This window comes from Oncorhynchus mykiss, chromosome 17, assembly GCF_013265735.2.
Source record: "Oncorhynchus mykiss isolate Arlee chromosome 17, USDA_OmykA_1.1, whole genome shotgun sequence".
In the NCBI taxonomy this organism is placed as follows: Eukaryota; Metazoa; Chordata; class Actinopteri; order Salmoniformes; family Salmonidae; genus Oncorhynchus; species Oncorhynchus mykiss.
In genome coordinates this window covers 68,927,933-68,951,553 of record NC_048581.1, presented here as the reverse complement: position 1 = coordinate 68,951,553, position 23,621 = coordinate 68,927,933, and the positions used below count along the sequence as shown (strand labels likewise).

The 23,621-nt window shown below is 41.0% G+C and overlaps 1 protein-coding gene across 4 annotated transcripts; it reads right to left on the bottom strand.

Moving 5' to 3' along the window:
• Positions 1 to 760: 760 nt before the first annotated feature.
• Positions 761 to 23,590, bottom strand: LOC110494470 (protein-arginine deiminase type-2). 4 transcript variants are annotated; one of them, XM_021569563.2, is made up of 16 exons: positions 22,990 to 23,590; positions 15,402 to 15,570; positions 14,659 to 14,728; positions 14,428 to 14,489; positions 13,904 to 14,021; positions 13,404 to 13,556; positions 13,058 to 13,248; positions 12,847 to 12,950; positions 12,528 to 12,639; positions 12,181 to 12,288; positions 11,923 to 12,074; positions 11,317 to 11,464; positions 10,972 to 11,065; positions 2,506 to 2,585; positions 2,268 to 2,396; positions 761 to 2,038 (listed from the first exon to the last, which is right to left on the bottom strand). In XM_021569563.2, exons 2-16 carry the CDS (start codon positions 15,450 to 15,452, stop codon positions 1,805 to 1,807), a joined length of 1,806 nt encoding a protein of 601 aa, XP_021425238.2. In that variant the 5' UTR covers positions 15,453 to 15,570; positions 22,990 to 23,590; the 3' UTR covers positions 761 to 1,804. The 4 variants fall into 4 exon arrangements, with proteins under 4 accessions (XP_021425238.2, XP_021425237.2, XP_036806426.1 ...); XM_021569562.2 differs by lacking the exon at positions 22,990 to 23,590 and adding an exon at positions 16,974 to 17,246; XM_036950531.1 differs by lacking the exon at positions 22,990 to 23,590 and adding an exon at positions 15,671 to 16,424.
• Positions 23,591 to 23,621: the final 31 nt, after the last annotated feature.

Genomic DNA, 23,621 nt, shown 5'->3' with positions numbered 1-23,621 from the left:
AGAATACTCAGGTCAGGGCGTGACACATCCATGATAGCAAAATTATACTTTTAACCATGTTGAGGCAATATAGTGTTTGTTTACAGTTCCTTGTTAACAAGCAAATGAGTAAAACAAAAATATGTTTTGGGTTTTGAGGGGGTACGACAACTAAGTTCATGAGGCATTTATAAGTTAAATTCTTCAAGAATCAATGGATAAATATAGTATTAATTTAACAGTCCAAATATTGATGTAGCAATCACAGATTGCCCCTATAAGCTGAGGGACAAAAACATGAAGTATTGAATTACTGATAAGGTCTAGTGTCCAAACGAAATTACTCATCAGTCTTCATCACTGTCCCATACTGTAGATAGTACCACAGTCAGACATTCCTCCAAGGTGACCTAACCAAAGCACACAGCCTCCAAAGCCAAGCTATTGTCCAGTGACTACTGTCTTCAGTTTATTTTTTAAAACCTCTAGTTTGATTTAAAGTATGTGTTTGGATGTGTATGCATGGTGAATGGTGTAAATCTGCTTGCAAAACCATGTCAACTGTACAGTACCATGCTGGAAATAGATTGTTTCTTCAAACCAGTCAAACTTCTCTAGAAAAGCAGACAGATAAAAGAGTCATTATTTCTTTACATCAGTTTCGATAGAGAAATATGGGGATACAAGTGTAGATGTGGAAACCGGCACTACATTTTCAATTAATTGCTGATCATTTGAAAATCTGATTTGTTTTTTAAAAATAATTACACTGTGACAAGTCTTGAAGTGGCCTTTTTAATGATTGTTAAGTAAGCTGCTTTGTAGGAGGGTATCCCCTTTCATATAAGGAATCTATCCCATGGTGGATATCGCCAACTGGAATCTATCACCAACTGGTTTGAATGTAAAACTAAACAGATATATGTATTCATTTGTAGACATCTGCTCTCAATGATTGGAACCTTTGTATCTTGTTGTAATGTTTTACATTTCCTGATTAGACATTTTCCCTCATCTCAGATTTATATAATGAAAAGACCTGATATGAAGGCATAGTTTCCATTACTATTTATTTCAATTAAATTAACAAGAACCAATATGGAATTTAGTTGCACTTTGTCAGTTGTGCATAAACCTTCTTTTACAATTATTTTGAAATTTTTGTTGAATCTGAAGTATCTCTGTGTAAGTAAGGAACACTACATCAAAATACAGTTAGTCTGACATTTATTTAATCATGTATTATTATCAAACACCATTCTAAAGATTATGATTCAACAAAATACTATTAATTGAAATGTGATTGGAAGTTACATCAGGTTAAGAGAGCCTTTGGAGTCATAGTGTGCATTCCAGGCACTGAAATTCAAAATATATTTTCATCTCAAAGCTTAAAATAAATGTATTAAAATGTATTAAAACTCTCACAAGTCTTCAAGGCTCCAAATTACACTTGCACATTTCTCTGTGGTCCTGTTAATCTGTACTGGTTTTAGTACCTGTAAATACAACACTTGGATTGAGCACGCAGACAATCCAAACAACAGATTCAGCCTACAATGTGCTTAATTCAGATGATTGCATTTCTGTTCTCGTTGATAATCTCCTTAAGCCCTTGTTAAAGTCCGAAAGTCTTGTTTATAAATATAGTTTTTCATCCTTTTGTAAAAAAAGGCAAATACATGTTTAATAAAGACAAAGGGGTAATACAGTACAAGGACTACTGTTGTTGTTTGAAGATGACTGCTGCTGGCGAATGTTGCTGCTGTTTACGTCAAGCCTTATTCCCTCTTTCTAACTACAACCATGCCTTGCCCCAAATCCCTCACATCTCCAGGTTCCACCACTTGAAGGAGAAGGGTTCCCTGCGAACGTTAGAGCCACAGTGAACCTCTCCCAGCAGTTTGTGGTAGGAGGCAAAGTCATCAATGTATGTGCAGCTGAGTCCCAGGCCCTCCATGAGGGAGGTCATCTCTGCCTCCAGGGCACAGCGGCCATCCACCTTGGGCCCAAATGGTTTAGGGATGCCCAGGTTCTTCCCCAACACAACCATGTTCACCTGGAGGTAGAGACATATGCCTCAATTAGGATTTGCTTCTTGCGCTACTTGGGTAGTAGATGATTTGAGCATACTTCCTAATCACATGTAGAAAATCATCACAAAATGTCTAAAATGATTTGGCAGCATTTTTGAGTTTTGCCATTATGTAATGTAAAATGTATAACAAATAAAATAGGAAGTACTTTTGGTTTGTAGGTGTTCTAGTGTAGAACTTGCGTCTGCTCACCATGTCTGGGTAATAGGCCACTGCCCTGTTCTCCTCCATCACATGGAAAAGGATGGGCAGATCAATGATATCATCGTCGTCTAAACCCAGCTCCCTCTTAAGGACATCCCTGTTCCAGTCTATACAGCTCTGTGGGACGGCAGCAGTCACAACATCTACATGGTTATTTCACCAAGCACTGCAAAGCTCTGCTAGCCTCTCTGAGTAACTAGTTCATCTGGCGTTTAGTTTCCCTCACCTGGACATAGTTGTTTTCTGCCCCAAGTTTGTCATCACTCAAAATCTCATCTACCGTAATCTCTTCTTCTGCTCCAAGACCTGTTAGGATCGGGAAGGAAGTCGGTGTTGATTATTAACACACACAGTTCAGGGGTGGTCGGTGACGTTTAAGATGAGGGAGGACGATTCTTTTTTTTAGGGGGTGGCCTTATTTCTATTACAGCATATTGGATGACTGTCATTCATATTCCATTCACCCAGCCAAATGTTACATCGATAGGTTTAGGCTACTACATGATACTCAAATGTTCTCTATACCCATTGAGGATGCTACAACCTAGCCTATGAAAGTAGGTGCACAGGTCAAGAGAAATTTGTGTAACAAACATTGACACATTCAATAGCATGTTGCACACTCTTGCCTGTATCTAGCTGATCTAGGGTGTAATCATTAGTCTAACAGATGCAAGCGAGAGTTTCTATTAGACAAATTTAAGTATATTTGTCCCCGTTTCATATCATTTAAGTAACATTTTGCAGAATCAGCTGAATGAATATACCCCTGATTACACAAACACAGTTCACTTTCCTAGCAGCCACATACAAACAGCATGATCCCTTTGATCTTTGTATAATTACTTCTCGCATCTACGCGCGCTCCTCCTCTCACAATTTCCCTTCACTTGTAGACTTCAGTGCACAACACATCAGCTATCTGTGATCAGGCGAAAAAACCTTTCCAAGCCAAACCTTCATATCATAACCGAGTCAACTACTCACCACATTTTATGCACTGCAGTGCTAGCTAGCTGTAGCTTATGCATTCAGTACTAGATTGATTCTATGATCCTTTGAGTCGGTGGACAACATGTCAGTTCATGCTGCAAGAGCTCTGATAGGTTGGAGGAAGTTGTCAGAATTACTGTGTAAGTCTATGGAAGGGGGTGAGAAACATGAGCTTCCAAGGTTTTGTATTGAAGTCAATGTACCCAGACGTCATGACGCTCTCTCCTTGGTGAGGATCAAAGGTGCCAGATCAGCTCTCCACATAGCTGACAGAGCCCACTCCCTCCCTGCCATAGCCAGACCCCACTCTTGGGCCGGTTTTATGACTTAACAGCAGGTCATACACTTTCTCTCTCTTGCCCTACAGTACGAATGGTGAAAATAATTTGTTACACATTGAGACTTTGCCACCAAAACTCCAACATCCAAAAGTGGATAATGAAACAATATTTCTAATAAAGAATGTTGGGAATGATGTGAGATGGAATATGGAAAATGTATGTCCATTTTGTGATGTGATTAAAATGATCAGAAAGACGTTATAACGGAAACATTGTAACTTTAAGAGCTTGCACACTGTATATATCAGATTTACATCTAAATGTAAAAATTATATGATTAAATATGTTTTTTATTTTTTTATTATATAAATTTGATTTTAGCCTTCGAAACGAGATAATGGCTTTTCATATAAACCTGGGCCCAGTCAGTAACCACGCCCATGTGAGCACAGACATTGTGTCGGCGTGTTGGAAAGCCCCTAAGACCAGAGTGCTGAAAAGGATTTGCTAACGAAATTTACATTAGACCAAAACATTCCGGGTGCTGCCGGCGTGTTAAGTGGTCCTAGCTGTACCCTGAATAATCAACCATTGAGACCAGAGAACGTGAGGCCGCGGTCCACACGCTAAAATGGTGAGAAACTTTGTAAACCAGACCAAAACATGCACCGTCTGCAGCTGTGCATGTAAAGTAGTCTAGAACATTTGACCAAAGATGAGGGAAGACAGATCCCTCTGAACACCGTATGGTACACCTGTAGTATCTACTCTAATGAATACTCCAGAACAGAAGAAGCCTACAACTAAGAAGGACATTGTGACACCTGGTGAACAACCAGAGACTTCAATCAAACCACTTCCCATAGACAGATCGTGTGGTTTCAACAGAGACAACAGAGAAAGACATCTACGCATAAATATATACAGTTGAAGTCGGAGGTTGACATAAACTTAGGTTGGAGTCATTAAAACTCGTTTTTCAACCACTCCAAATTTCTTGTTAAACCTCTTCAGGCTAGGGGGCGGTATTATCACGTCCGGATGAAAAGCGTGCCCAAAGTAAACTGCCTGCTACTCAGGCCCAGAAGCTAGGATATGCATAGAATTGGTAGATTTCAATAGAAAACACTGAAGTTTCTAAAACTGATAAAATGATGTCTGTGAGTATAACATAACTTATTATTATTATTAACTTTTTTGAGGTGACAGTGTTTTCAATTTGTTTTCAATGTGAATCTAGATTTCTGAGGCATCTGGTTGCAGTTCATATGGCTTCCACTAGATGTCAACAGTCTCTAGAAATGTGTTTATGTTTTTCCTTTGAGAAATGAAGAAATAGCCATTTCCTTTCTGGGTGTATAGCCAAGTGGACTGTTTTATTTGGGGCGTGTGACCTGAAGCTCGCTCCACTTTCATTTTATACGTAGTTTATCCCGTCTTAAATTTTATCGATTATTTACATTTTAAAATACCTAAAGTTGGATTAGGAAAGTTGTTTGAAATGTTTGGACACAGTTTACAGGTAACTTATTAGATATTTTGTAGTCATGTTTTTCTGAATCAAACGCGTCAAAATAAATGGACATTTTGGAGATATAACGATGCAATTAATCGAACAAAAGCACCATTTGTGATGTTTATGGGACATATTGGAGTGCCAACAGAAGAAGCTCTTCAAAGGTAAGGCATGAATTGTATAGTTATTTCTGAGTTTTGTGTCGCTCCTGGCGGGTTGAAATATGATTGTCATGTGTTTGTTTGATGGGGTGCTGTCCTCAGATAATCACATGGTTTGCTTTTGCCGTAAAGAATTTTTGAAAATCAGACACGGTGGCTGGAATAACAAGAAGATAAGCTTTAATTTGGTGTATTGAACTTGTGATTGTATGAAAGTTAAATATTTTTATTTTATTTTAATTTCGGCATCTGCAATTTCCACAGGATGTTGTCGAAATGTTCCACTGGCGGAACCCCCGCCCCAGACGTAACAGGTTAACAAACTATAGTTTTGGCAATTCGGGTAGGATATCTACTTTGTGCATGACAAGTAATTTTTCCAACAATTGTTTAAAGACAGATTATTTCACTGTATCACAATTCCAGTGGGTCAGAAGTTTACATAGACTAAGTTGACTGTGCCTTTAAGCAGTTTGGAAAATTCCAGAAAATGATGTCATCGATTTAGAAGCTTCTGATAGGCTAATTGACATATTTGGAGTCAATTGGAGGTGTACCTGTGGATGTATTTCAAGGCCTACCTCCCAACTCAGTGTCGATTTGCTTGACATCATGGGAAAATCCAAAGAAAACAGCCAAAACAGCCAAAACAGCCAAGACCTCCACAAGTCTGGTTCATCCTTGGGAGCATTTTCCAAACGACTGAAGGTACCACGTTCATCTGTACAAACAATAGTACGCAAGTATAAACACCATGGGACCACGCAGCAGTCATACCATTCTGTCTCCTAGAGATGAACACACTTTGGTGTGAAAAGTGCAAATCAATCCCAGAACAACAGCAAAGGACCTTGTGACGATGCTGGAGGAAACAGGAACAAAAGTATATATCCACAGTAAAACGAGTCCTATATCGACATAACCTGAAAGGCCACTCAGCAAAGAAGAAGCCACCGCTCCAAAACCCCCATAAAAAAGCCAGACTATGGTTTGCAACTGCACATGAGGACAAAGATCATACTTTTTGTAGAAATATCCTCTGGTCTGATGAAACAAAAGTAGAACTGTTTGGCTATAATGACCATCATTATGTTTGGAGGAAAAAGGGGGAGGCTTGCAAATCGAAGAACACATCCCAACCGTGAAGCGCAGGGGTGGAAGCATCATGTTGCGGGGGTGCTTTGCTGCAGGAGGGACTGGTGCACTTCACAAAATAGATGGCATCATGAGGTTGGAAAATTATGTGGATATATTGAAACATCAAGACATCAGTCAGGAAGTTAAAGCTTGGTTGCAATTGGGTCTTCCAAATGGACAATGACCCCAAGCATACTTCCAAAGTTGTGGCAAAATGGCTTATGGACAAAGTCAAGGTATTGGGGTGGCCATCACAAAGCCCTGACCACAATCCCATAGAAAATGTGTTGGCAGAACTGAAAAATGGTGTGCTAGTGAGGAGGCCTACAAACAGTTACACCAGCTCAGTTACACCAGGAATGGGAAATTCACCCAACTTATTGTGGGAAGCTTGTGGAAATCTACCCGCAATTTAAAGGCAATGCTACCAAATACTAATTGAGTGTATGTAAACTTCTGACCCACTGGGAATGTGATGAAATAAATAAAAGCTTAAATAAATAATTCTCTACTATTATTCTGACATTTCACATTCTTAAAATACAGTGGGGATCCTAACTGAATCCTAGCAGACTTTTTATGAGGATTAAATGTCCGGAATTGTGAAAACTGAGTTTAAATGTATTTGGCTAAGGTGTATGTAAACTTCCGACTTCAAATGTATTGCATTTCTTTTCCGAATGAGCGGTCGTTCATGTGCAAAGTATTCATATTCCTGTGAGCGTAGCTTCCAAATGTATACAGTGCCTTGCGAAAGTATTCGGCCCCCTTGAACTTTGCGACCTTTTGCCACATTTCAGGCTTCAAACATAAAGATATAAAACTGTATTTTTTTGTGAAGAATCAACAACAAGTGGGACACAATCATGAAGTGGAACGACATTTATTGGATATTTCAAACTTTAACAAATCAAAAACTTAAAAATTGGGCGTGCAAAATTATTCAGCCCCTTTACTTTCAGTGCAGAAAACTCTCTCCAGAAGTTCAGTGAGGATCTCTGAATGATCCAATGTTGACCTAAATGACTAATGATGATAAATACAATCCACCTGTGTGTAATCAAGTCTCCGTATAAATGCACCTGCACTGTGATAGTCTCAGAGGTCCGTTAAAAGCGCAGAGAGCATCATGAAGAACAAGGAACACACCAGGCAGGTCCGAGATACTGTTGTGAAGAAGTTTAAAGCCGGATTTGGATACAAAAAGATTTCCCAAGCTTTAAACATCCCAAGGAGCACTGTGCAAGCGATAATATTGAAATGGAAGGAGTATCAGACCACTGCAAATCTACCAAGACCTGGCCGTCCCTCTAAACTTTCAGCTCATACAAGGAGAAGACTGATCAGAGATGCAGCCAAGAGGCCCATGATCACTCTGGATGAATTGCAGAGATCTACAGCTGAGGTGGGAGACTCTGTCCATAGGACAACAATCAGTTGTATATTGCACAAATCTGGCCTTTATGGAAGAGTGGCAAGAAGAAAGCCATTTCTTAAAGATATCCATAAAAAGTGTTGTTTAAAGTTTGCCACAAGCCACCTGGGAGACACACCAAACATGTGGAAGAAGGTGCTCTGGTCAGATGAAACCAAAATTGAACTTTTTGGCAACAATGCAAAACGTTATGTTTGGCGTAAAAGCAACACAGCTGAACACACCATCCCCACTGTCAAACATGGTGGTGGCAGCATCATGGTTTGGGCCTGCTTTTCTTCAGCAGGGACAGGGAAGATGGTTAAAATTGATGGGAAGATGGATGGAGTCAAATACAGGACCATTCTGGAAGAAAACCTGATGGAGTCTGCAAAAGACCTGAGACTGGGACGGAGATTTGTCTTCCAACAAGACAATGATCCAAAACATAAAGCAAAATCTACAATGGAATGGTTCAAAAATAAACATATCCAGGTGTTAGAATGGCCAAGTCAAAGTCCAGACCTGAATCCAATCGAGAATCTGTGGAAAGAACTGAAAACTGCTGTTCACAAATGCTCTCCATCCAACCTCACTGAGCTCGAGCTGTTTTGCAAGGAGGAATGGGAAAAAATGTCAGTCTCTCGATGTGCAAAACTGATAGAGACATACCCCAAGCGACTTACAGCTGTAATCGCAGCAAAAGGTGGCGCTACAAAGTATTAACTTAAGGGGGCTGAATAATTTTGCACGCCCAATTTTTCAGTTTTTGATTTGTTAAAAAAGTTTGAAATATCCAATAAATGTTGTTCCACTTCATGATTGTGTCCCACTTGTTGTTGATTCTTCACAAAAAAATACAGTTTTATATCTCTATGTTTGAAGCCTGAAATGTGGCAAAAGGTCGCAAAGTTCAAGGGGGCCGAATACTTTCGCAAGGCACTGTATACAGTGGGGCAAAAAAGTATTTAGTCAGCCACCAATTGTGCAAGTTCTCCCACTTAAAAAGATCAGAGAGGCCTGTAATTTTCATCATAGGTACACTTAAACTATAACAGACAAAATGAGAAAAAAAATCCAGAAAATCACATTGTAGGAATTTATTTGAATTTATTGAATTTATTTGCAAATTATGGTGGAAAATAAGTATTTGGTCACCTACAAACAAGCAAGATTTCTGGCTCTCACAGACCTGTAACTTCTTCTTTAAGAGGCTCCTCTGTCCTCCACTCGTTTCCTGTATTAATGGCACCTGTTTGAACTTGTTATCAGTATAAAAGACACCTGTCCACAACCTCAAACAGTCACACTCCAAACTCCACTATGGCCAAGACCAAAGAGCTGTCAAAGGACACCAGAAACAAAATTGTAGACCTGCACCAGGCTGGGAAGACTGAATCTGCAATAGGTAAGCAGCTTGGTTTGAAGAAATCAACTGTGGGAGCAATTATTAGGAAATGGAAGACAGACAAGACCACTGATAATCTCCCTCGATCTGTGGCTCCACGCAAGATCTCACCCCATGGGGTCAAACTGATCACAAGAACGGTGAGCAAAAATCCAAAACCACACGGGGGGGACCTAGTGAATGACCTGCAGAGAGCTGGAACCAAAGTAACAAAGCCTACCATCAGTAACACACTACACCGCCAGGGACTCAAATCCTGCAGTGCCAGACGTGTCCCCCTGCTTAAGCCAGTACATGTCCATGCCCGTCTGAAGTTTGCTGAAAAGTTGCATCCAAAGAACACCATACCTACTGTGAAGCATGGGGGTGGAAACATCATGCTTTGGGCCTGTTTTTCTGCAAAGGGACCAGGATGACTGATCCGTGTAAAGGACAGAATGAATGGGGCCATGTATCGTGAGATTTTGAGTGAAAACCTCCTTCCATCAGCAAGGGCATTAAAGATGAAACGTGGCTGGGTCTTTCAGCATGACAATGATCCCAAACACACCGCCCGGGCAACGAAGGAGTGGCTTCGTAAGAAGCATTTCAAGGTCCTGGAGTGGCCTAGCCAGTCTCCAGATCTCAACCCCATAGAAAATCTTTGGAGGGAGTTGAAAGTCCGTGTTGCCCAGCAACAGCCCCAAAACATCACTGCTCTAGAGGAGATCTGCATGGAGGAATGGGTCAAAATACAAGCAACAGTGTGTGAAAACCTTGTGAAGACTTACAGAAAACGTTTGACCTCTTTCATTGCCAACAAAGGGTATATAACAAAGTATTGAGATAAACTTTTGTTATTGACCAAATACTTATTTTCCACCATAATTTGCAAATAAATTCATTAAAAAAATCCTACAATGTGATTTTCTGGATTTTTTTCCCTCGTTTTGTCTGTCATAGTTGAAGTGTACCTATGATGAAAATTACAGGCCTCTCTCATCTTTTTAAGTGGAGAACTTGCACAATTGGTGGCTGACTAAATACTTTTTTGCCCCACTGAATGAGAAGTTGACTCACATAACCCTCCCCTGTCCATTGCGTAACCAAACGGTCATGCTTTTGTTAGTCCACTAGGAACCTGTTTTCATTCTATTATGTATGTAATCAATAACCTATGCTGTGTGTGTTTACGTATTCTGTGTGATGATTTAATTAGTTAGTAAATAAATAATTAAACCAATTTGTGTATTGCTGATTCATCACTTAGGTTAGGGTTTGTAAAGATATCCAAGGATTATGAGATGTTCAGAATGTAATAATTAATAACTGAATGTTATTGATATTTAGATCATCTTTAGAGTGTAAGTCGGAAGATAGTAACTAGGTCAACAACTGTTCCCGTGGTACCCCAAATTCCTAATTAGTTAAATGATGAATTTAAAGCGAGTAATAATTAAACATAGTAGCCAATTATTCTACAAATAGCAGTCATTAGTCACGACACAGAGGAGGACAGAAGCTAGCTGTCCCCGGCTACACCATGGTGCTACCCTACATAGTGTTGTTGAGGCTACTGTAAACCTTCATTGCAAAATAGTGTGTTTTAATCCATTTTGGGTGACATGAATATATCTAGTATAGTTATCTAACAAGGATAACTTTTTCAATGTTTTACCATTCTTATGAAATTCACTGAGGATGGTCTTCCGCTTCCTCCTCTGAGGAGCCTCCACTGGTCCAATTATAACTACAGTGATACACACTGAGACAGTGAAATTAGTCGCCTAACTGAAGGCCTACCGTCAAACATTTTGGCTTGTCCATGCCCGTCGTTCTGTAAGCCTCTGAATAGTTTGTAGCCTGCGTCGGGGCTGGCGAGCAGCAGCCGGAATCCCTACACAGAGAAACAGAGGACAAAGACAACATTGGCTGTGCGCTTCACTTGACTTCCTGACAGCTTTACATTATCACATAAACCACATGGCAGCCACAGCCTGCGTCATGTCTAAATACTTTGTGCAAATGGACGGCATTAACAATTCTTTGCTCGCCGTCATTTCTACTCTATATTAAAGAACACAGTGTATTTACTCACATGTTCTAATGGAGCGGGCAACCATACTTTCCTTGACAATATTGTTTTACCTTTTTGTCAGGAGCTGGGACAAAAGTCATGAATTCATCCACATGCCCAACCAGAAGCCAATCAGAGAACAGTGCAATGGGCTCCTGGACTTTCTGTGCCCAAAGGAAGTCTTGCACTACTTTGGTCATGTTGCGGCCCTTGGTTGCCCTGAAAAGTTAAACAGCCTAATCACCACTGCTCACAGCCATTTTTTATTTAACTTTTTTTTTTATTATCCTTTATTTAACTAGGCAAGTCAGTTAAGAACAAATTCTTATTTACAATGACGGCCTACACCAGCCAAACCCGGACGACGCTGGTCCAATTGTGCACCGCCCTATGGGACTCCCAATCACTGCTGGTTACGATACAGCCTGGATTCGGACCAGGGTGTCTGTAGTGACGCCTCTAGCACTGAGATGCAGTGCCTTAGACCGCTGCGCCACTTGGGAGCCCATCTCTTTGTTCCAAATATGAATTAATCATTAGCATGAGATTTATAGAAGGAAGTAGCATCAAGGTTATTTAATGAATAAATATAACTTTGGAATAACGGCAAATATTGGGATCTAAGAACCAGGCTCTCTTCCGTTGAAGCAACTAACCCCTGGCTAAGGTACACTCACGTGGGGAAAGCCACTCCAATTATGATCCTGCCCAGAGGGTAGATTTTTCCATTTACAATAACTGGAGGGCTAACTTCCAGGTTACCAAACGAGTCCAGGCTGCTCACTTCCTCATCATATGCTGTCCTCGTCACATAGCCAAAGTCTGGGCCCTGAGGGCACCAGGCAGAGAGAGGTTGAGAAAGAGTTCCACCACATCCCTCACAGTATGGAAATAAGAACATTTTAACTGCAGGTGTGGTGAATGCCTTTTCTTACCAGTAGCACATCATAAGGGAAATCCTGTAGTTCTCCGTCTCGGGGGGAGTCCAGCACAACAGGGAAACGTTGGTGAGGAGAGTCAATGTAGCCAAACTCTATCTCATCCTGAGAGAGAAACCTTCTTTACATGTCTATTATATTTCTATATTTTTCATGCAGTTAGAAACAAAGACACTGGTCTATGTTCTGATTTATTTTATTTAAAACCGAGAGACAAGACTGACAATGATTTACATTGATGTAAAAGGATGTGAAATAAATGGTGTTTAAAAAAGGTTGGAATTGAAAAAAGTTCAAATGCACAAAGGTGCATGATAGGCTAGGAACTGAATCTCACTGCTTACCTGCATCCAGCGGTCTCCTCTGTTCATGTACTCATGACAAACCTTCAGCTTGTACCCACTGTTCTCCACCAGCCTCCTCATTCCCTTTAGGAACTGGTAGTTATCAGATGTGCTGGGTAACCAAATGCACAGAAACAGTTGTCGGAGTAAGTTTACAGACAGCGCCATCATTATTTCCATCAACATCAATGCCAGGACTGTCGGAACAAGAAGCACAAGCATTTCGCTACACTCGCATTAACATCTGCTAACCATGTGTACGTGACAAATAAAATGTGATTTGATCATCATAATTTTCTTCTTCATCATCATCGCTCACCTGCAGACGAAGACCTCCAGAGGGTTGAGTGTGTTGGGTGTCATGATCCAGGGAGCCACACGGAACACCACCCTGTCTGTAAAGATAGGTGTCTCAGGGAAGCCCTGGCAAAATAACGGAACAAAAACATGAATGATAGATTCCACGACAGAGGTACAGTATATACCCTTTGAAGTTTTAAACTAGGAACAGTGAAATAGTTACAATGTACCTGAGAGCTGGGCTCCAGCAGGCTGAGGCTGATGCTGATGAGGCCCTCAAAGTCTTTGTCAGGGAATCTCAGGCCCTCAACGTAGAAATTAATCTCAGCGTTTCCCCCGAGGTACGGGACCTCCTTGGACAAATCCTCACTGCCCAGCACCAGCGGGTAGTCCTTCACAAAGCTCTTGTAGAACAGGTTTTCTGCAGCAGTAAATCATTTTTTATAATGAGGATCAAATGTATCTCCATTTATATGCATACGCAGCATTAAAACCCTATTGTATACACATTATACATGCATGGACAGCCACAAGAACACGTAAAAGATCTGACTGGACAAAATGTCCTTGACTCACTCAGTGTTTGGTGCATGCCTGCTGTGGACCTGGTTCTGAAGACCCTGACACTCTCTGCATCCCCCTGGGAGATGTGCATGGTCAGCTTGTAGCCCTCTGGGAGCTTGGCAGGGCCACTGGTCCGCAGCACCATTGGGGACATGTCTTTCAGATCTGACATTTCACAAATACTGACATTATTGTACATCAAGTGTCAACCCATCAATGTCATAATCAATGTGACCTCATCTCAATGACAACATAGGTATGACAGTGTGTAATACAACTACTTATCCTAGGATAGTGGTCGTGAAGGAACCATCAAACCACACCAGACATACCCCTAGCTCAGGCAGTTTGTGTTTAGCTAACACAAATACACACATCCCTACTGCTCCTCTCTGCTGACTACACACAAAACACAGACCTGCAGCCTTTAAAATGTTGATTTATTGCAATGCCTGCAGCACTGTCAGCCGGTCAGCTCAGTGGGCCAGGATGACTTGGCTGTTGTTATATACCTGAGACCCTGCTGACCTCAGCACGCTCACTGTCTCGCCTCTTCCCATAGGTGTGTTCTGAGTCACAGTTGACCAGTAGGATGGCACCATGGCCTTTAGGCCCCCACATCCAGGATCCCTGTAGAGAGATGAACACTCGTTATTCAGCGACAAGAACTAACATTGCCCTGCCGAATTAGCTTTTCCCAATGTGTTAGCATGAGGTAAGATTAGACTTACAGCTGAGTGGAAAAGCACAACGTTCAAAAGAATTTCCCACTTCCAGGAATATAGTATGAACAATATTTTGATATACCTATTAATATCAGTGGAAGGCTGTGCCCTGTGTGAGTTGACAGATAATTTCCTAGAAGTGCCTTGGCAATCTTCCTTTGTGTTTTGGAAAACAGCATGAACACTAGTCTTCTGACATGCCTATTCATGTTAGAACGTCTCCTTATGTACCCTGCTGTGTTAAGAAACAAAGATAGTGACCTCTGAGCTGAAAGAGACCTGCCTGGACGGACCCAGCAGACATAACCCACCTTGTTGGGGTTGTTCCTCTCCACCTGGCCATCTCGATCAGCATCTACATCCAGAGAAATCTCTACAAGACAGAGAGGCCCTGGGTGTCACTGAAGCTCATGAGCTGCTTTGGGGTCTCAAGTGAAATATCAAAATGTACAAATGACATTCATAAAGGTATGCTTTGAAGGTGGGGGAGGGTGGTAGTTTATGTGGGTGTGCTCTCCTGTCCTAAGCATAACACAACATACCAACAGCGGTGAGGTGAACGACAGCTTTCCCTAACACCTCCGTCTTCTCTCCATAATACATGACCGATAACTGCACAACAAAGGACAACATTTACAAAGTTAAACATCTAGAACACTGGTGACTAAGCAGTGGTTGTGTTTTGATGGGGTCTTCTATGATATATTCATGTACAGATATGTACAGTACATAATTTCAGAGGAGAATCTAAACAACTGGCCCATTCTGGAACTGACTAAGTCTCCTTCAATTCCTTATCAATAGAACGGGCACTGTGATTAACCACATCACTTTCCACTGTTTAACATCTCTCTGGTATCAGGTTGAGAGTACCACATTTGCATTATTTCAGTGTGGTTTGCACGCCACTCTTAAGAGGCGTAGGAGCAGCAAATACTTGATTTGTTTTTCTTAATAACATAATTCACTGTAGTGTGTTCAGTCCTGATAGGAAATATTCAACTCAGGATTATATTAATAAGATTTAACATACTGAAGTCTCAAGGTTCACTCTTAGAAAAAAGTGTTCCAGGGTCCCCAGGTAGAACTATTTTGGGTTCCATGCAGAACCCTCTGGGAAAGGGTTCTAAATGGATCCCAATAGGGTTCTACATGGAGCCAAAAATGGTTATTCAAAGGGTTCCCCTTTGGGGACAACCAAAGACCCCTTTTAGGTTCTAGATAGCACTTTTTTCCCCCTAAGAGTGTAGCTATCATGGCTGTGGGAGTGGCCTACTTTATTTACCTTGCTATCATTTCCCACTTCGCTGGCAGTGTCCATGGTGAATAGAAGCATTGTATTACCATTGAGAGTGGTGGGGAGGGTCCCACTCTCCAGTGGGGGTGGGGTGATCCTGTACTGCACTCTGGGACTGCATTGCACAGAGAAGTACTTGGAGCTAGGAGGGGCACTCCTTGGGGAACAATAAATACATTTGACAGTTACACATCACATCCTGATACTTTTCTTATACAAATCTATAGCAATAACAGAGTAAACACAAGAGGACATACCTATACTGCAGTAGAGCACCATCCGTGAGTGCCGTTCATTATCCCCTATTTCCAGAAGCAACAGGTGGCAGTGCTAGTTCTAAAGTTACATTGCTAAAGTAATCAGAGAGGTATGATGTCTTCAACATGCCTCTACAATGAGTAACGTACCAAAGAGGGAGAAATACTGGACTATCAACCTACACAAGAATACTGGCAAAAATGATTGTACTTATATGTCAAAGTATCAACCAACATCCCAAGTTGTTATACTCAGTATGACACTTGTTTAGAAACATTAAGCTTAGCTGTAAAACCTAACACCTGGAGTCCAGGCTAAGCCCTGGAGGTGGTCCACACCAAAGGAACATTAGGTTTTTGGAGGAGGGATAGTATTTGCCCGAACAGAGCCTAGGTTTCTCTAAACAATAGCACAAAGAGAAGTGTTTCTGAACAATAAGTATTTATGTTGTTACACACACCGATGTTGTGAAACCATCTGTATCTGCTGTGTAATCATACCATGTGGAGAGTCTGATAAACTAACTGCAGCCGTAGTCATGATAGTACCACAATATGTTTAATTCTTCAGGTTGGCGATTTGTGTTGGGCTTACCACTGTTTTCTATCTAACTTGGAAATCATCTACCATGTTAACTTGGAAATCATAAACCATAGGAACTGATTATAATCCATCGAATTCTGTTGCACTGGAGTCATATGAATTGACAGCTTGTAAGGACAACAAACGAGAGTCTGTTGACTAGCAGAAAGAAGTGACTGTTGCAGACTCCCTCCGCTAAGAACAAGAGGTCTGACTCCTCCGCTGAATACAAATGCCAACCACAAACAGTCCTTTCAGCCCAATATCGGGGCATGATCCTCCAACTCCTTCTGCAGTTGGAATATCCAAGTAGTAAAATGACAACAAAATAGTCAGTGAATGTAATCAATCATTTTAAAATATATTATCACAGCAGGACCTACAAGTGGAATAAGATTATAAAGCAATTAAATTAATATATTCAATTATTAATATGTGTGAGAGAAAAATACTACTTGAATACTTGACATGTGATTTAAATTACTAGGCTATATTTTTTATGTTAACAGCACCACACCCCTTTACATTAGATCAATTGTCTAGTGTTCCATTTTCATTTCAACAATAACTGAATAATAACACGAGGGATACGATTTTACAAACAATAACTGATATTAACGTTAATGCATGACATTAGTAAATATTTAATTATATTTCTAATAAATTAATCAATAAATGACGACCCATACTTGATGTCTTGGAGAACTAGCCTAACGTTACCTGTCTATGTTTACAGTAAGTTCCGTGCCAACCACGCACATGACTTTGGTCGTTTTTCCATACTCAATTCTCAGTGTCCGAGGGTGGATGATCATGACTTTCTCTGCGGCAGCGGCAAAATTATTTGTTTGCTGTTAGCTATGATAAAATAGAATTGTACCGCAATTCCTTCACCCTGATATACAGTATTGGCAGGAAGTAACTACATGCTGCTGGGCTGGCTCCAGTGACCAGCTGATTATAAGGCAGGTGAATGTCTCGCGTCATCTGATGATTGGTTACAAATGGTCTCGCGCAGTTACTGTAACTGTATGTATTCAGCCAGCCCCTGTCCGCAACACGACATGAGAGGTGCAACATTGTATCCGCCTTAACAAATGAAATAAAGCAATAGGGTTATTCAGTATGGTGTGCCTCCAAACCGGGGACAAATTACCCAGCTAGCCTATAACATAATGAGAACCATATAATTCTTAGAGCATGGTGAGGCGTGGTTGTCCTATGGTCATGGTCAACCTTCCCATAACATGTCCTACCGGTTATCTCATGGTTATTTTTAAAGTAATGTTGTCAAATTTGTCCGATAATGTTAAGAAACAACGTTCTGTGGGAATTTCAGTACTTCAGCATAATGTTTTCTACAGGTTTCCTCATGGTTATATTTAAAGTAATGTTCTCAGAACATTAAGAAAACTTTCCATGAAAAAAAACCCAGAAAACATTACACAATCAGTTCTCAGCATCAACAAAACTATTTTTTCCCCTCTATCTTGTTAAGTGTGTTCAGGTGTTTTGGCCACGCCCACTAATTAGCCACAGCTGGTACTAATGAGTGCTTGTTTTCTTTGAATAGACAAAAATTAACAGCTTTCTTTGAGTAATAAAAAAAACATAGCATGCTAGCTCCATCCTGGAGCTATGGATTTCCATCTGTGCTTGTAGTTCAAAACAGTTAACACAAATTAAGTTAGCAGCCTTATTGAAACATGTTCTCATAACTTTATTTATTTACCTTCAAATGACCTATAATTTCCGTTCTCAGAATGTTAATTAGACCGCACAGGAAAACTTTTGGGGAACCATAGAAAAACTCTCAGAACCTCCCTTCAACTTAAAAATGTATGTTCTTAGAACATGAAAAATGTTCATTTCCATTCTTTGAACGCTTAAAAAACATTCAGTTTTAACCGTCAGGAATCTTATGAACAAAAACATATGTTCTCACAATTTACAAGAAACCAAATGTACTAGCTGGGTAGGCTACTGAGAGATAATCCCCAAATAGTTTATCTAGCAGTACATAACAGGTGAAACAATGTATTGCCATAAAAAAGTATTTTTCTTTGTAAAAATATAGTATTGTCACACTACCGTGTTGGCTATGGTGTAGCCTATAACAACAGCCTACTACCACCTGAAGACATCTATTGGTCCAGTTGCCTAGCATAGATACACACACTCACCTGTTTAGGTTCACTTTCAACACCGTGCCAACAACATGAAGAGCCCTTAAACCACACCAATGTTACATGCATGTTCAAACTGTTCAAACCATGTGTTTGATGTATTTGATACCATTCCACTGAGTACGCTTCAGCCATTACCACGAGCCCGTCCTCCCAAATCAGGTATCAGTTAATCTGACTATACTCTCATCATTGATTTGAGATTCATTGATCATATACTCTCATCATTAATCGCTGATTTACTTAATTCAGCAATTTAAGGGCTTCCTGTATAAATCAAATCTAATTTGATTTGTCATATGCACCGAATAGAACAGTGATATTCTTACTTACAAGCCCTTAACCAACAATGTAGTTAAGAAAATACATATATACATATATATAACAAATAATTAAGGAGCAAAAATAAAATAACAGTAGCGAGGCTATATACAGGGGGTTACGGTACAGAGTCAATGTACAGGGGCACCGGTTAATCGAGGTAATTGAGGTAATATGTACATGTAGGTAGTGGAAAGTGACTATGCATGGATAATAAACAGAGAGTAGCAGCAGCGTAAAAATGGGGGATTGGGTGGGGACAACGGAAATAATCTGGGTAGCCATTTGATTAACTGTTCAAGAGTCTTATGTCTTGGGGGTAGAAGCCTTTTTTACCTAGACTTGATGCTCCAGTACCGCTTGCTGTGTGGTAGCAGAGAGAACAGTCTATGATTAGGGTGGCTGGAGTCCTTGGCAATTTTATGGGCCTTCTTCCGACATTGCCTGGTATAGAGGTCCTGGATGGCAGGAAGCTTGGCCCCAGTGATCTACTAGGCCGTACACACTACTCTCTGTAGTACCTTACGGTAGGAGGCCGAGAAGTTGCCATACCAGGCAGTGATGCAACAAAGTCAGGATATTCTTGATGGTGCAGCTGTAGGTCTTTTTCAAATATTTTCAGTCTGCTGAGGGGGAATAGGTTATGTCGTGCCCCCTTCATAACTGTCTTGGTGTGTTTGGACCATGATATTTTGTTGGTGACTTGGACACTAATGAACTTGAAGCTCTCAACCTGCTCCACTACAGCCCCGTCGATGCGAATGGGAGTGTGCTCTGTCCTCTTTTTTCTGTAGTCCACAATCATCTCCTTTGTCTTGATCACGTTGAGGGAGAGGTTGTCAGTGATGTTGTACCGTCGTCAAACTTGATGATACTGTTGGAGTCTTGCTTGGCCATGCAGTCATGGGTGAACAGGGAGTACAGGAAAGGACTGAGCACAATCCCTGAGGGGCCTCTGTGTTGAGGATCAGCATGGCAGATGTGTTGTTACCTACCCTTACCACCTGGGAGCGGCCCGTTTAGAAAGTCCAGGATCCAGTTGCAGAGGGAGGTGTTTAGTCCCAGGGTCCTTAGCTTAGTGATGAGCTTTGAGGGCACTATGGTGTTGAACGCTGAGCTGTAGTCAATGAACAGCATTCTCTAGTCGGTGTTCCTTTTGTCCAGGTGGGAAAGTGCAGTGTGGAGTGCAAAATAAATTGCATCATCTGTGGATCTGTCGGGGCCGTATTCAAATTGGAGTGGGCCTAGCGTTTCTGGGATAATGTTATTGATGTGAGCCATGACCAGCCTTTCAAAGCATTTCATGGCTACAGATGTGAGTGCTCAGTAGTAATTTAGGCAGGTTACCTTAGTGTTCCTGGGCAAAGGGACAATGGTGGTCTGCTTGAAATATGTTGGTATTACAGACTCGGTCAGGGACAGGTTGAACATGTCAGTGCAGACACTTGCCAGTTGGTCAGCGCATGCTCGGAGTACACACCTCCTGGTAATCCATCTGGCCCATCTGCCTTGTGAATGTTGACCTGTTTAAAGGTCTTACTCACATCGGCTACGGACAGCGTGATCACACAGTCATCCGGAACAGCTGATGCTCTCATGCATGATTCAGTGTTGCTTGCCTCAAAGCGAGCATAGAAGTTATTTAGCTCGTCTGGTAGGCTTGTGTCACTGGGCAGATTGTGGCTGTGCTTCCCTTTGTAGTCCCTAATAGTTTGCAAGCCCAGCCACATCCGATAAGATTCGGAGCTGGTGTAGTACGATTCAACCGTAGTCCTGTATTGACGCTTTGCCTGTTTGATGGTTTGTTAGAGGGCACAGCGGGTTAGAGTCCCGCTCCTTGAAAGCGGCAGCTCTACCCTTTAGCTCAGTGTGGATGTTGCCTGTAATCCATGACTTCTGGTTGGGGTACGTACGGTCACTGTGGGGACGATGTCATCGATGCACTTATTGATGTAGCCAGTGACTGATGTGGTGTATTCCTCAAGTCCATCAGAAGAATCCCGGAACATATTCTAGTCTGTGCTAGCAAAACAGTTCTGTAGCTTAGCATCTGTGTCCTCTGACCACTTCCTCATTGAGCGAGTCACTGGTACTCCCTGCTTAAGCAGGAATCAGGAGGATAAAGTTATGGTCAGATTTGCCAAATGGAGAGCGAGGGGGAGCTTTGTACGCGTCTGTGTGTAGAGTAAAGGTGGTCTAGAGTTTTTTTCCCTCTGGTTGCACCTTTTAATATGCTGTTAGACATGAGGTAAAACTGATTTAAATTTCCCTGCATTAATGTCCCTGGCCACTAGGAGCGCCACCTCTGAATGAGCATTTTCCTGTTTGCTTATGGCCCTATACATCTCGTTGAGTGCGGTCTTAGTGCTAGCATCAGTTTGTGGTGGTAAATAGACAGCTATAAAAAATATTGATGAAAACTCTCTTCGTAAATAGTGTGGTCTTCAGCTTATCATGAGATACTCTACCTTAAGCGAGCAAAACCTCAAAATGTCCTTAATATTAGATTTCGTGCACCAGCTGTTATTTACAAATAGACACAGACCGCCACCCTTTGTCTCACCGGAGGCAGCTGTTCTATCTTGCCGATGGACTGAAAACCCCGCCAGCTGTATGTATGTTATCCATGTCGTCATTTAGCCACTACTCCGTGAAACATAAGATATTACAGTTTGTCTAATGTTGGTGGGGCATATTAACCTGTTTTAATTATATTCTGGAATCACTATGATCACTTCTACAATAATTTCTACATGAATGTGGATGCAACTATGATTACAGCCAATACTGAAAGAATTGTGAATAATGATGAGTGAGAAAGTCACCGAGGCATAAATATCACCCCCCCCCCCCCCCCCCCCCCCATAAATGCTAGCTTCCCCTGTTATTGTAATGGTGAGAGGTTAGCATGTCTTGGGGGTATAATATTTGTGCGTCTGAAACTTTCTCATTCATCATAGCTGATTTGGACATGAAGTGTGGAAATGCTAATATAGGTACCATTGGCTTGCATTGGATTTGTGCAGCGAGTGCTAAAATGGTAGCATTTGAAACAATGGCTAGGTAAACAAAACCAAAGCATGGATTGCTGTCATACCTAGTCCATAGACTGCTTACAGGGTAAGCAAACCAAAACAGTGAATTCGAAAAGAGTGGGACATCATATAAATTGGGACAGTTTAATCCTTGCACGTTTATTTCTTAGTCTGACAAAAGACAATTTAAACTATTGTTTCTAAGCTTTCGCAGAGAAACCACATGATAAAAATCACATCACTTGACATAGAAGGGGGCAGAGCAAGCTTCAAACAGGAAGCTGTTTGTCCAAGGTTAAGATGTCCCGAGTTCATGCCAGGTATGGGCCGAATCGGGAGGAAGTGTAACTTGCTAAGCAAAGCAGCGTGATGTCCTTTACACAAACATCCCTCTCTGACATGTAGAATAACAGACTGGTCTCATAGACTAGACATAACATAGCAAACGTAAATCCAGGACTCTCAAATTAGTTTGGTATGGTTACATAAGATAGGTTACTTATTAAGGCAAACATGAAAGGTATGTAGGTAGGGTCTATAATACCTGTCTAGTAACCCAAAGGTAGCATGTTCAAACCTCATGCTAATTAGCAACTTTGCAACTACTTAGCATGTTAGCTAACCCTAACCCCTAGAGCTAGCTAACGTTAGCCACAACAAATTCTTAACATATATATACGTATTGCAATTCGTAACATTTTGTACGAATTGCAAATCCTAAAATATAAGAAATTGACACATGTATACACTCGCTCTGGATAAAAGCATCTGCCAAATGACTAAAATGTGAAATACATACCATACAAAAGGTAACATACACTAAATTTGGTGTTTCGAATGTACATACAGAATAATACTAAATGCTCTAAAACCACATTGCAAATAAGGAATCACTAATGCTCTATTCATGGTTTGCTATCTGCAACGTTCGAGAACGTTTTGCAACTGAATGTGGCCCGGGGCCAGGCCGATTGAGTTTGACTTATTATCGGGATAATAATATAGCCCAGCCCAGACTGGTCTACAACTTCTACTTTTGTAAAACATCAAAAATAAATGTATGCATGACATGAGCTCTTTTTTTTAAAAAATTATAAAAGGAGAGATTTTGACGTTCTCTCAACCAGTACCTAGCTATTTATTATCGAAAATCGAATCAGTTAGAGAAAATAATTAAGAAGCATGCATACTGACCAATAGGGCAGCTGTAAACATGCTCTAAAGAGGCAGGATTCACTATATTTTATCGCTATTGTTGTTCCTTCGAAACATATTTCGGAATAATCATACTTTGGTAGCTAGATAATTCATATGTTTAGTCAGAACACTTTGTACGATCCACATCTGTCTGATATGAAGTCAAATGAACTTGGTCCGTGGAAACATCGACATGCAGATTTACTTTAAGAACGCTAGCTGCTAGCCACTTATCTTGGGATTTGTGATGAGATTGGAAGCGGAAGGAAATTCTAAGGGAAAGGAGGACAAATCCGTCCTGGGCTGCCATGGGCAAATTGGAAGAAAAACTTTCGCAATGTTATGCGACTCATGTGAAAGATGGGGTTTATTTTATTAATATGAAGTTATATGAATCGGTTGGTGTTGTCGGTTAGACATTTTATAATTGTCAGAAGCTAACTAGCCACGTATTGATAGTTAGACTTTTAAAATGGCGGAAGGCTGGCCCAACCCCCCGGCTCTCTTGTTGTTGAGTTTGAGTGCCTGCTGGGCACTGGATTCCTGCCCTGCTCCAATCCTGGATTGCAATAGGAAAAGGTTGTCAGCGCCCCCCCCTGGATCCACCTCATGGGATAACTCGTCTGTAA

What these genes read in the sequence shown, in the direction of transcription:
- LOC110494470 (XM_021569562.2), bottom strand. Translation starts at nt 17,068, where the DNA reads ATGATCATCCACCCTCGGACACTGAGAATTGAGTATGGAAAAACGACC. An exon ending in ACAAGCCAAAATGTTTGACG is followed by an intron (nt 2,586 to 10,971) that starts GTAGGCCTTCAG and finishes CGATCCTAACAG; the next exon opens with GTCTTGGAGCAGAAGAAGAG. An exon ending in TGGCCTATTACCCAGACATG is followed by an intron (nt 2,039 to 2,267) that starts GTGAGCAGACGC and finishes CTCTACCTCCAG; the next exon opens with GTGAACATGGTTGTGTTGGG.